General features: G+C 37.5%; 1 protein-coding gene across 1 annotated transcript; it reads left to right on the forward strand.

The window, feature by feature from the left end:
* The first annotated feature begins 876 nt into the window (after nucleotides 1–876).
* On the forward strand, nucleotides 877–1816 carry LOC110541297 (olfactory receptor 5AS1-like). Its single transcript, XM_021628069.1, has one exon. It carries the CDS (start codon nucleotides 877–879, stop codon nucleotides 1813–1815), a length of 939 nt encoding a protein of 312 aa, XP_021483744.1. The 3' UTR covers nucleotide 1816.
* Nucleotides 1817–14891: the final 13075 nt, after the last annotated feature.

The following is a 14891-nucleotide window of genomic DNA, read 5'->3' on the forward strand; positions in this document are numbered from 1 at the left end:
TATTTTAGCTAATATTCTTTAATTTTATAACCTAACCTAAAATTCTCATGGCAGGATAAAACCATTCAAGATCAGAGGCATTGCAGGATTTTGAGGAAAAAGACAAGAGAACACTCAACAAATGAACTTGGATAAATTAATTCTATTTTGTTTTAGTCCCACCTGTAAAAAAATTCTCTAACATTTTTATGACAATCAAGAAATCTAAATAAAATGAGACATGCAAATATTCTCCATACTTCATATTTATATTAGTTATTTATTGCTTCAGTCAGGACCATCGTCAGCCTCATCACTACCAGTTACCATGGATAAACAAGTGTTGTATGAAACTGTACCCCAGTTCTAGTTCCTAGAAATAGGAATAATCATAGTTCAAAGAATGGAAAATTACTGTATATGGTGTTGTTTCTTGTTACAGTACTGATATTATAATGATTACAGTTTATTCACATTTAGCAACATTTGAGCAATTATTATTATTTTGCCTGTTTACTTGTTCTGTTGTTTCCAATAAAAATAAATAAGTATGTTCTCACAAATGTGGCTTATTTTATAAAATTATGACAGTACCCTCTAGACAAACACAAAGGTTTCTAATATATTTTAGAGTTATAAAATATGCTTGATCATATTAATGCCACACTGTATATGCAACAAATGGAGTAAGTACTGTTATTATTAATGAAGAAGAAATTATATATAATGAAATTATTTACAATACTTTATTTACTTAAAATGTCATGTATCCTATTAAAAAATTCCCCTTGCTTCCTTAGAAGAGAAAATAAGGACCTTGTTTCATCCATTACCCAGGTAACTTCACATTGTTGGATATCACCAACTGTCAATGAGAAAAGCAAGAAGCCCGAGAAGATGCAGCAAACAAACTATACCAGGCCAACAGAGTTTATATTTATCGGATTCACAGAATATCTGCCATTCAGAGTCATGCTGTTCTTAGTATTTCTCATAGTGTATACATTAACTGTGGTGGGAAATATGGGCTTTATAATCCTAGTTAATATCGATTTAAGCCTTCAAACCCCCATGTACCACTTTCTTAGCAATCTGTCTTTCTTAGATATCAGCTATTCTACAGCCATTGCTCCTAAAATGCTCATAGATTTCTTAGCCTCCAAGAAGAGCATTTCTTTCCATGGATGTGCAATACAGATGTTTTTCTTTGCATGCTTTGCAGATGCAGAGTGCCTTATCCTGGCTGCAATGGCCTATGATCGCTACGCAGCCATTTGTAACCCACTGCTTTATGCCACACTAGTGTCTCAAAGGGTCTGCCTCAGCCTTGTCGTGTTGGCATATTTTAGTGGAAGTGTGACCTCTCTGGTGCACGTGTCCCTCACGTTCATGCTTCCATACTGTGGCTCCAACATTGTCAACCACTTTTTTTGTGACATACCACCTCTGCTTGCTCTATCTTGTGCGGATACTCATATTAATGAGCTTCTGCTCTTTGCCTTATGTGGTTCAGTTCAGACCGGCACCTTTGTGGTCATCCTCATCTCTTACTTCTGTATCCTTATCACTGTTTTCAGCATCAAGTCCCCAGGAGGCAGGAGCAAAACCTTCTCCACCTGTACATCCCATCTCATAGCTGTCACCTTGTTTTATGGAACACTCTTGTTTATGTACCTGCGTCCCAACACCAGCTATTCCCCAGACACTGACAAGGTAGTTGCTCTGTTTTACACTGTTGTCTTTCCTATGTTGAATCCAATTATTTACAGCTTTAGAAACAAGGATGTGAAAAATGCACTCAAAAAAATATTTGAAAGAAGGAAGACCTTCAAGTGAATGAGAATTCAAGTTGTTTATAAGTGTCAATTCCTTGCACTTATAAACAATTTTTAATATTGAGATATATCTTCTTATTATCTAAAAATTTCATGAATACTTTCAAAATATTATAAATTTATCACTTTATGCACTTCAAGTAAACAGACATTGATTTATTCTTTCACTGAATACGATACCTCTCTACTTATTCATATCTTCAATTACTTTCATCAACATTTCTTGATTGTATTAAATATTAGTTACATTTGATGCACTTATTTTGCTAGATCTACTAAGACACTTTTCTTCACTTCTTTTTTTCAAGTATTTACAACTTGTACCTATAAATGTTACTTATTTTTAATACTGACAATTTGTATTGAAACTCTTCTGGATTTATTACAACAGTCTTTTTTCATAGTTTTCAGAATTTTGTGCATGAGGGAGGGTATATAATTTTCATATTTTCAAAATCAAAGTTGTTCTTTTTATTCTATATAATTATCTGACTACAGTTTCCTACTACTCTGTCATATAGTAATGGCAAACATAGGTGTGTACTTAAAAGAATATCAGCTGTTGGTTTGTTACACTCATCTTTAGTGGTTTAAGGTAATTCATTTTTAAAAATCCAATAGCAATGAATTTAATAATTTTTGTAAAATCCACCTATAAAGATAATACGCTTTATTTAAATGATCACTAAGCAAAAGGATGAAAAATTCGACAATTAAATTGCATATTTAATATCTTATATCATTTTGATCAACTTTGATGCTCACCATAAGTATTGCATTTGGTGTGTTATCACTATTGTTACTGTTTAGATCACATTTCAACTTTCAAGTGTACAAAATGAAAAGAAAGTTAGTGAGCTATTACCCATAGTTGTAAATTAAATATTATTAACTGCATTTACATATTTGAAACCTACAAAGTCCAATTGTGTGGGTGTGAGTGTGTGATGTTTGTGTGTTTATACAGGTGCACACTCACATATGTACATATGCATATACAGGCCAAAAATTGACATTGGGTGTCTCTTTCAGTTGAACCTGGCTTTATTTTTCTCTTACTGAGAAGTTGGGCTCTCTTAAATCAACAACACAGGGTGACCAGCAATCCCCAAGGACTCTTCTTTTTCTGCCTTTTTAGCTCTGTGATTAGAGGTTCAAGGTATCATTCTCGTCTTTTCTGTGATCCGATTAAGTTTGTGATGTTTGTATGGCAAATACTTTGCTGATTATATCATTGCTATAGTTCTCTAAAACCCTATGATTGTAGGGCTAAGAATATTATTAACCACATATTAAAGTGATAATATTCAGTTATCTTGATGCATATTTCATAAATTATATAAGCAATTTCAGAACCTGGATAGATTATAAGCATTACTGAATATGATAGTATATTCATGAAGATTCTGGTCATTAAACCATTACCTAAAGCCAAACTCTAAATTCCAAAGTAGGAAATACACACATTTTCTCAGATGAAGATGGGAATTAACAGGGAGAGGTAAATTAATTACTGAGCCTAAGAAATAACTAAACAAATAAATATGAAAGTTCCATAGAGGAGGATCAAGGTAAGAAAAGTTAAATTTAAACAGTAATGTAATGTTGAAAAGTTCTTTAACAATGTCCATTCCTAAATCCATTCCTAAGACATTCTGTTCTTTTGATTTATTTCAGTTTTATACATCTATGCAGCTTCTCACAGCCATTGGTCATCTGAGTTAGCATCACACTGAAATACAAAATAAGTCAAGAGACAAGTATGACTTTAGAGTGGTGTTCTAGATTGTATTCTGTTGCTTTGAGAAACACCACGACCAAAGCAACTTGATATTGGAAGTATTCATTTCATTCTTTTCAGGGTAAAATCTATTATCAGTGAAATCAGGGAAAAACCTCAAGGAAAACGCTTGAAGCACAAACCATTTAAGGGCACTGCTTTTTAGCTTATTCTCAGGTTTGAATTCAATTAAATTTCTAAGGCTGCAGTTATAAACACCTAGACATTGACCTATACAGAGTGGGATGGACCATCTTACATCATGGTCAGCCAAAGAAATGCCCCATGGACATGTCTCTAGGTTAATCAGAAGGGCACACAATACTTCAGTTGATTACCTTTCCATGCGTCTGTCAAGTTGATAATGAAGATAAGTCATAAAAACTCTAACACTTGACAAGTTGACACAAAAGAAATTTACTGTTTTATCATAGTCATTCCTTTACTACAGATATTATGCTAATACCCCAATATAAAATTCAGTCAATTTTAAAATTGTCACAGTGTTTAGAATTTTTCAATGTCTGTTATCCGTGGACTCTTATAAAAATGTTTTAAATTAAATGTTCCCCATTCTTAAGAAGAAGAACAATGACATAGAACAGTCATACTTTAGTGAAGTCCAACTCTTGCAGCTCAATGTCTGATATAGGAGACTCGTTCAAGACTTTTTGGGCTGCAAAATGCTTGTGCAAGTCCACTTTTCCAGCCCTTATATCTTCATCACACAAAGGGTGGGTAGTAGGCACATTCTGGCTCTAATGTACAGCTAATGTTTTCATTGGCAAATAGCTTACGGTATGTCTAATTTTCAGTGACTTCAATTGCATCTGGGGTTGAATCACTTCTCCTGGCTTTTCTTTAGTTATTCCAATCCTAACACATAATTCCAAGCCTTCCTAGCCTCAGATTATCATAATATCCCCTTAAATATTAAAATTTTCACTCTGCCAAAGCCAGTACTATGTAGGAAACTATTGAGAGTTACTAAGTTCTGCAATACACTGAAGATGCAGCCATTAATTCCCCTCTTAAGAACTGGCTATAGACTCTTTGTGTTAATCTTAAAGAAATACTACCAAGAGACCATAATACATTATCTCAGTGAAGTACAGGTTTTATTTCCATTAATTATTAATCCAAAATATCACATGAACATTCATGATAGACTCTGCTTCTATTTGAAACTGCACAAGCCTCTAATGTCTAAGTTGCTCTCAGTATTATTTTTCTAGTTCCCACAACGGTTCACTGAGCTTTAAGCACTCAATGGCTTTTCTTGCCCAGTATACACAAATGTTTTCACAATCCTTTCAAAAACACATGCTTCAGTCTATCTCAGCAACATCTCAATTCTCCTAACTAATTTCTTCTCTTTTTGCTTTCTGTTGCTCTGATAAAACAGTAGTAAAACCAATATGATGCAATGCGTATATCTTGCCTTCAGGCTCATGTTCAGGCACCATTCTTATGTAACCCAAGTAACTCCTAAAATGGCATTACCCACAGTGGGCGGTGTCTTCTCACATGAATTAGAAAGCATGAAAATACTCCTAGCTACAAGCCCACAGGGCAGTTTGATGAAGATAAATTTTTAATTTAGGTTTCATTATCCCAGATGTGACAAGTTATGTGACAAGCTACAAGAGTAGCTTTCATGAGTGATGAGGTACGGTGACAGACAAATGAGCAATTAAGGATAAGTGTAACATAGGATCACTGTGTAGTCTAATGAAATGCTGAAAAGGACATGTCTTCTTATACCTCGCCATCATAACTTTCAGTCACTGCCTTAGAGTGGACCCCAACATTCTAATATAGAGTAATCAAATTCAGTATTAATCCAGCAGCACAGACTTGGTGGTGGGGTTGTTTGTTTGTTATCTTGGTTTGATTTAGTTTTTGCTTTGTTATTGGTTTTGGGTTTGTGTTTTGTATTATTTTGTGGATTAATCAGATTAAAGAAACATCAGAATATCTTAGCCTGATACAGGCATCCAGCTTGCCTGTATGTCAGCCTTGGTTCACGTCCAGAAATCCTGGGAATTTATGGACCCAGGGTTCTTCTCAAGGTGCATATCAGCTTCAGCATCAACTAGAAGCTGATTTAAAATTGTTGTATGCCTAATGCCAAGTCAACAAAATCAGAAATGAAAATGAGGGCATAATGACAGACACTGAGGAAATCCAAAGAATCATGAAGACTTATGTCAAAAGCCTATATGTCACAAAATTTGAAAATCTAAATGAAATGGATAATTTTCTTGATAGATTCCACTTACCAAAGTTGAATCAAGATCACGTAAATAAATAAAATAATCGAAGGTTTGGTTATGAGTCTCAGAATCTGCTTTGATACACTGCTAGGTAGAGTCTTTCAGAGGCCTTCTGTGGTAGGCTCCTGTCCTGTTATTTCTTTTCTCCTACATCCATTGCCTGTCCCATTTGTCTTTTTAAGTGATGACTGATCATCTTACCTCTGGTCCTCTTTCTTGTTTACCTTCCTTAGGTGTACAGATTTTAGTATGTTTATCCTATCTTATAGGTCTAGTACCCACTTATAAGTGAGTATGTACCATGTGTGTCTTTCTGCTTCTGGGATTCCTCACTCAGGATGATTTTTTTTTAGATCCCACCATTTGCCTGCAAATTTCATGATTTCCTTGTTTTTAATCACTAACTAGTATTCCATTGTGTAAAAGTACCACAATTTCTGTATCCATTCCTCAACTGAGGGACATCTGGGTTGTTTCCAGGTTCTGGCTATTATGATTAAAGCTGCTACAAACATGGCTGAGCAAATGTCCTTGTTCTGTACTTGAGCATCTTTTGGATATATGCCTAGGAGTGGTATAGTTGGATCTTGAGGAAGCACTATTCTTAGTTGTCTGAGAAAGCGCCAGTTTGATTTCCAAAGTGGTTATACCAGTTTACATTCCCACCAGCAATGGAGGATTCCCCATTTCTCTACAACCTTTCCAGCATGTATTGTCACTTGAGTTTTTGATCTTAGCCATTTTGATGGGTGTAAAGTGAAATCTCACAGTAGTTTTAATTTCCATCTCTCTGATGGCTAAGGACATTGAGCGTCAAAAGACTCTACCTAGCAGTGTATCAAAGCAGATATTAAGACTCATAACCAAACCTTCAGTAGAGTGCAGGGAATCATATGAAAGAAGGGGTAGTTAGTATGACCTGGAGAGGACAGAAGCTCCACAAGGACCAAATATATCTGGGCACAGGGGTCGTTCGTGAGACTGTATCTCCAATCAAGGACCATGTATGGATATAACTTAGAACCCCTGCTCAGATATAGCCCATGGTAGCTCAGTATCCAAGTGGGTTCCCTAGTAAGGGGAACTATTTCTGACATGAAACCCTAGTAAGGGGAACTATTTCTGACATGAACTCAATGGCAGGCTCTTTGACCCCTCCCCTATGAGGGAGGAGCAGCCTTCTAGACCACAGAGGAGGACATTGCAGCCAGTCCTGAAGATACCTGATAAACTAGGGTCAGATGGAAGGGGAAGAGGACCTCCCCGATCATGGACTTGGAAACAGGCAGGGGGGAGATGAAGGAGGGAGGGTGGGATTGGGAGGGAATGAAGGAGCGGGCTACAGCTGGGATACAGCTAGGATACAAAGTTAATAAACTGTAACTAATATTAAAAATAATAGAATAAAATAATCATGTATCCTATAAGGAAATTCAAGCTGATATCAAAAGTCTCCTATCCAAAAAATAGTTCAGGGTTAAATTGTTTCAGAGCAGAATTCTACCAGACTTTCAAAAAAAGAGACAATAACAGTAATCGTTAAATTATTGAATGAAATAGCAACAGAAAGAACATTACCAACCTCTTTCTATGAGGGCATAGTTATCTTGATACCGAATCCACACAAAGATCCAACAAAGAAAGAGAATTTCAGACCAATTTCTCTTATGAACATGGATGAAAAAATACTCATTAAAATTATCACAACCCAAATCTAAGAACACATCAAAGATATTATCCATGATGACCAATTAGGCTTCATCCCAGGCATGTAGAAATTCAATATACATAAATCCATCAACGTAATCCATCATATAAACAAACTGAAAGAAAAGAAATAGCACATAATCGTCCCCTATCAGTGGACTTGGAGAAGTGCATGGGAGGAGATGAGGGAGGGAGAGTGGGATTGGGATGGAATGAAGGAGGAGGCTACAGCTAGGATAGAAAACAAATAAACTGTAATTTATATATAAAAATGAAATTTACAAAAAAAAGAAAAAACACTTAATCATCTCCTTACGTGCTGAAAAAGCATTGACAAAATCCAATGCCCATTCATGTTTAAAGTTTTAGAGATATCAGAGATGCAAGGCACAAACCTAAACATAGTAAATGCAATATATAGCAAGCCTATAGCCAACATCAAACTAAATATGGAGAAACTTAAAACAATCCCACTGAAATCAGGGACAAGGCAAGGCTGTCCTCTCTGTATGTATCTCTTCAACATAGTACTTGAACTCTTAGCTTGAGTAATAAGAAAAAGGGGATACAAATGGAAAAGGAAGAAGTCAAAGTATCACTATTTGCAGATGATATGACAGTATACAGGAGTGACCCCAAAAAATCCCAGAGAATTTCTTCAGCTGAGAAACAGTGGCTGGATACAAAATTAACTAAAAAAAAATCAGTAGCCCTCCTTTATGCAAAAAACAAACTACTGAGAAAGAAATTAGAAAAAAAAACACCCTTCACAATAGCCACAAATAAATAATATAAAATACCATGGTGTAACTCTAACCAAGCAAGTAAAAGACAGGTAATAAATATCAAGTAATAAATATCAAGGTAATAAACATCAAGTCTCTGAAGAAAGAAATTGAAGAAGATATCAGAAGTTGGAAAGATCTCCTATGCTCATGGATCAGAAGGATTAACATAGTAAAAAAGACCATCCTACCAATAACAATCTACAGATTCAATGAAATTCCCATCAAAATATGAACATAATTATTTATAGATTTTGAAAGTAAAATTCTCAACTTCATATGGAAAAATCAAAATCCAGGATGGCTAAAACAATCCTGTACAAGAACAGATCTTCTGAAGCTATCTCCATCCCTGATCTTAAGTTGTATTATAGAGCAAGAATAAAACAAACTGCATAGTACTGACAGAAACAGACTGGATCTGGATCAATGGAACTGAAATGAAGTCTCAGACATATGGACATTTGATTTCTGGAAAGGAAGCCAGAATCATACAATGAGAAAAGGATAGCATCTTCAACAAACAGTGTCAGTCTAACTGGATGTCTACAAGTAGAATAAAAAGCAAATGGATCCATATTTATCACCCTGAACAAAACTCAGTCCAAGTGGATCAAAGACCTCTTTCATTGTTTGTTTGTTTGTTTAATTAATTTTTTTACATTAATTATTTTTTATTCACTTTGTATGCCAGCTGTAGCCCCCTCCCTCATTCTTTCCCAGTCTCATCCTCCCTCCCACATCTCTCATGCCCCTCTCCAAGTCCACTGATAGGGGAGATTCTCCTCCCCTTCCATCTGACCCTAGCCTATCAGGTCTCATGAGGACTGGCTGTATTGTCTTCCTCTGTGGCCTGGTAAGGCTGATTCCCCCTCATGGGGGAGGTGATCAAAGAGCCAGCCACTGAGTTCATGTCAGAAAGTCCCTGTTCCCTTTACTAGGGTACCTACTTGGATACTGAGTTGGCATAGGCTACACCAGAGCAGGGGTTCTAGGTTATCTCTGTGTCTGGTCCTTGGTTGGAGTATCAGTCTCAGAAAAGACCCCTGTACAAAGACCTCAACATAAAACCAGACACACTGTTCTATACGTACTAAACACTAACAGATTGTGCCACTGTCTCTGACATGAGCACAGTTACCTGCTCCTTGATTTCTACCTAGTTAGCCCACAGATGAAGAGGATCCAGACTGCCCTTATGGGACCTGTTAGGCTATGACCAGAGAGAAAGGGAGGAGGAGTTCTCCTATTAGTGGACCAGGGGAAAGGGATAGGGGAGGAAGAGGAAGGTAGAGTGGGACTAAGAGGATATAAGGAAGGGGGCTACAACAGGGACACAAAGTGAGTAAATTAAAAAAAAGAAAAAAGAAAAAAAAAACAGACACACTAAAGCTGTTAGAAAAAATGCCAAAGAGTCTGGAACACAATGGCATGGGAGACAACTTCCTGAACCAAACACCAAAAAAGTGGGTCCTCATGAAACTGAAAAGCTTCTGTAAAGACAAGGACATGGTCAACAGAACAAAATGACAGCTTAAAAACTCCTATATCTAACAGAGCGAAAATACCCAGAATACATAAAGAATTCAAGAAATGAATCACCAAATACTCACAATTAAAAAAATTACAAACCAAATATTCCAATTCAAAAATGGAGTATAAAGCTAAACAGAGAATTATCAACAGAGGAATGTCTATTTGTGGAGAAAAACTTAAAGAAATGCTCAATGGAAGATGCATGCTGGAGAGGAAGTGGAGAAAGAGGAACCCTCTTCCATTGCTGGTGGGAATGCAACCTTGTACAACCACTTTGGAAATTAATCTCACACTTCTCAGCAAATTAGGAATAGTGCTACCTCAAGATCTAGCTATACCACTTCTAGGTATGTACCCAAAATATGCCCCACCATTCAATAAGGACATTTGCTCAACATTTTCGCAGCAACACTATTTGTAATAACCAGAATCTGGAAACAACCTAAGTGTACCTCAGTGGAAGGATGGATACAGAAATTGTGGTACATTTATTCAATGGAATACTACTCAGCAATGAAAAACAAGGAAATCATGGAATTTGCAGGCAAATGGTGGAAACTCATCCTGAGTGAGGTAACCCAGAAGCAGAAAGGCACACATGGTATATCCTCACTTATAAGTGGTTATTAGCCTTACGATGTAGGATAGACATACTAAACTCTATAGCTGTAAAGAAGCCAAACAACAAGGAGGACCCTAGGGAAAATGTTTAATCCTCATTCAGAAGGGAAAACAGGAGAGACATCAGAAGTAGAAGACAAGCAACAGAACAAGAACTTTCCACAGAGGACCTCTGAAATACTCTACCCACCAGAGTATTGAAGGAGACACTGAGACTCATAGCCAAACTTTGGGTAGAGTGCTGGAATCCTTACAGAAGAAGAGGGAGATAGACCTGGGGAGGACAGGAACTCCAAAAGGAGAACAACAGAATCAAATTACCTAGGCCCAGAGGAGCCTGCAGAGACTGATACTGCAACTAAGGACCACACTGTAGATGACCTAGGCCACCTATTCAAGGAAGCCCATTGGCTGCTCAGTCTCCAAGTGGGTTTGCTAGTAAGGGGAGCAGGGGTTGTTTCTGACATGAAATCAGTGGCCAGCTCTTTAATCACTTCCTTCTGGTGGTGCAGCCTTGCCAAGCCAGAGAAGAAGATGAAGCAGCCAGCCTTGATGAGACCTGATAAGCTAGGGTCAGATAGAAGGGGAGGAGAACATAGGAGGGACAAGGGAAACTGCAAACAGTTAAAGAGGAAGAACAGGACAGCAAGGAATGTTAATAGTGAAGACCTTGTGATCCACTGGGGATGGGTTCAGTTAGGAAAGAGAGACTATCTCAGGTTTTCTGCTGCAGAGCTGGGAATGAGACTCTTTGAACTGGTCTTCAGATGCAGTAGGAGAGGCAAGGCCACCTGCAAATAGTTTACATTTGTAATTTATGGAACTATTGAGAAGGTATAAATGTTTTATAAAGTATTGAATTTAAGTGTATTTATATATTATTACTGTATCATTTATGTTTTAGACACAAATAAACTTCTAATTAAATTGTGTAAGAATTACTACACATATAATTTTATAATTACATAAATTTATGTTTATAGATGTATATATACTTTGAAACAACTCACACTGACTAGTTTATAATATAAATTTGAAAGGCAAATGAAGTAAAATATCAGACAATATTTATAGAAACATAAAATTTGACATTGAGGTTAACCCAACAACACAAATTAAATGAGACAAAACTCATCCTAGGATCTCAGCCTCTAACACCAGCAGGCATTCCCTGTGAGAGTGCCTAGAAAACGGGCAATATATAGTCATCACGCTTTGTTAAAATCCAACAAGAAAATGGAAATCGAAGAACAGAACACCTAACCAACAAAGACAAATTCAGAACAGCACCTAAAACTATGCTCATCTCCAGGCCAGATGCTTAGAGGCCAGTATAAGCCCACGTCAATAAAAGCCAGTGTGATGTGTCCATTAGAGTTAAGCCATTCTACATGCAACATTTGGCCCTGATCATTCCAGTACAGGAAAAGAACAGGAAATATATCATAAAACCAACTACATGAAGATGATAGCGTTCCTTAAAAAGAGAATGAATAAATCCCTTAAACAAATCTGAGAAAAAGTTGAAGGAAATGAATAAAACTTTTCAAGACCATAAAATGGAAACACAATCAATAAAGATAGCACAAACTGGGGGGATTTGGAAATGAAAATTTCAAGAATTCAGACAGGAACCACAGAGGCAGGGTATTGGTATTAGCTCTTCTTTGAAGGTCTGGTAGAATTCTGAGCTGAAACCTTCTGGCCTGGGGTTTTTCTTGGATAGAAGACTTTTGAAAATAGCTTCTGTTTCCTTCGGGTATAGAGGACTATTTAATTTATTAACTGATCTTGATTCAACTTTGATAAATGAAATCTATCAAGAAAATCATCTATTTCTTTAGATTTTCAACTGTTCTTGCATATAAGCTTTTGAAATAAGACCTATTTATTCACTTTGTATCCCAGATGTAGCCCCCTCCCTCATTTCCTCCCAATCCCACCCTCCCTACCTCTTTTTCTCTCATATCCCTCCCTCAGTCCACTGATAGGGAGGTTCTCTCCTTTCATCTGACCCTAGCCTATGAGGTCTCATCAGGATTGGCTGCATTGTCTTTCTCTGTGACATGGTATAGCTGCACTCCCCCGAGGAAGAGATGATCAAAGAGTTCTTGCCACTGAGTTCATGACAGAGACAGATCCTGCTCTCTTAACTAGGAAACCTGCTTGAAGACTGAGCTGTCATGGGCTACATCTGAGAAAGGGGTCTAGGTTAACTCCATTCATGGTCCTTTTTGGAGAACTGATATTTGCAAAGACCCCTGGGCCCAGATTTTTTGGTTCTGTTGGTCTCCTTGTGGAGTTCCTGTCCTCTCCAGATCTTTATTTCGTAAGATTCCCTGCACTCTGCCCAAAATTTGGCTATGATTCTCAGGATCTGTTTGGATACTCTTCTGGATATAGTCTTTCAGAGGCCCTCTCTGGTAGGCTCCTGTCCTGTTCCCTGGTCTTTGTTTCTAGTTTAGTGATTTCACTCTGAGTTTTGTTATTTCCAGCAGTCTACAGATCTTGGGTGTGTCTGTTTCTTCTTCTTTTTTTGTTTTTTTTTTGTTTGTTTGTTTTGTTTTTTGTTTGTTTCCTAGAGCTTTCAGGTGTGCAGTTAAGTTCTTTGTATGAGATGTCTTGTATTTCTTTATGAAAGCACTTAGTGCTATGAACTTTCCTCTTAATTTCATTTTGTCCCATAAGTTTGGGGAAGTTGTGCCATCATTTTCATTGGCTTATGGGAAATCTTTAATTTCTTTCTTTATTTCTTCCCTGACCTAGATGTCCTTGAGTAGAAAGTTGTTCAGTTTCCATGCATGTTACGCTTTTTGCTGTTTCTGTTACTGTTGGGGGCAAGTTTTAGACCTTGGTGGTCTGATACGATACAAGAGATGATTTTAATCCTCTTGTATCAGTTGAGGCTTGTTATGTGAGTATATGGACAGTTTTGGAGAAGGTTCTGTGAGGTGCTGAAAAACTGAAAAGTTCTGTAGACATCTATTAGGTCCATTGGGAAAAAGATAGCATTTTAAACAAATGGATCTGGTCTAACTGGATGTCTACATGTAGAAAAGATCTTCACCAACCCAACAGCTGACAGATGGCTAGTATCCAGAATATATAAAGACCTCAAAAAGTTAATCTCCAACAAACCAAATAATTCAATTTAAAAATGGGGTACATAAATAAACAGAGAATTCTCAACAGAGGAATATGGAATGGCAGAGAAACACTTGAAGAAATGCTCACTGTCCTTAGTCATCAGGGAAAGGCAAATCAAAATGACTCTGAGATTCCATCTCACACCCATCAGAATGCTTAAGATCCAAACTCAAGGGACCACACATGCTGGAGAGGATGTGGAGAAAGAGGAACCCTCCTCCATTGCTGGTGGGAATGTAAACTTGAACAACTACTTTGGAAATCAATCTGGCTCTTTCTCAGAAAACTGGGAATAGTGCTACCTCAAGACTCAGCTATACCACTCTTGGGCATATATCTGAAAGATACTCAATCATACAACAAGGGCATTTGTGTTCAGAGCAGCTTTATTCTTAATTGCCAAAATCTGGAAACAACCTAGATGTCTCTCAGCTGAAGAATATATAGAGAAACTGTGGAACATTTTCACAATGGCATACTACTCAGCTATTAAAAACAAGGAAATCATGAAATTTTCAGGCAAACGGATGGGATTAGGAAATATCTTCCTGAGTGAGATACCACAAAAGCAGAAGTATATACTCACTTACAAGTGGAAATTATCCATATAATATCGGATAATCATACGAAAATCTATAGTCCTAAAGAAGCAAAACAGGAGCACCCTAGATAAAATTCTTAATTTTTATTCAGAAGAAAAAAATGGGATGCAACCCTGACAAGGTGGGAGAGAGGGAACAGGAAGAGAGCCTACCACAGATATCCTCTGAAAGACTCCGCCCAGCAGGGGATCAAAGCAGATGCAGAGACTCATAGCCAAACTATGGACAGAGCACAGGGAGTCTTATGGAAGAAGAGTGGTATAGATGGACCCAGAGGGAACAAGAGCCACACAAGGTGACCAACAAAGCTAAAAAAAAAAAAAATCCATGGGGAACTGCAGAGACTGAGACATCAAGGAAAGACCATGCATAGAGAGGGCCTGGATGCCCTGTTAGATGTAGTCCACAGACAGCTCAGTCTTCACATGGGTTACCTACTAAGGGGAGAGGGAACAGTCTCTGACATGACCTGGCTTGCCCGTTCCTTGACCAGTCCTCCCTGGTGAGGCAACCTAACCAGCCCACAGAGGCAAAGGATCCAGGCAGTCCTTATGGGGCCTGATAGGCTAGGGTCAGCCAATAGGGGAAGAGGACTTCCCCTATCAGTGGCCTAGTGAACAGGG

This window comes from Meriones unguiculatus, chromosome 18 (assembly GCF_030254825.1).
Source record: "Meriones unguiculatus strain TT.TT164.6M chromosome 18, Bangor_MerUng_6.1, whole genome shotgun sequence".
In the NCBI taxonomy this organism is placed as follows: Eukaryota; Metazoa; Chordata; class Mammalia; order Rodentia; family Muridae; genus Meriones; species Meriones unguiculatus.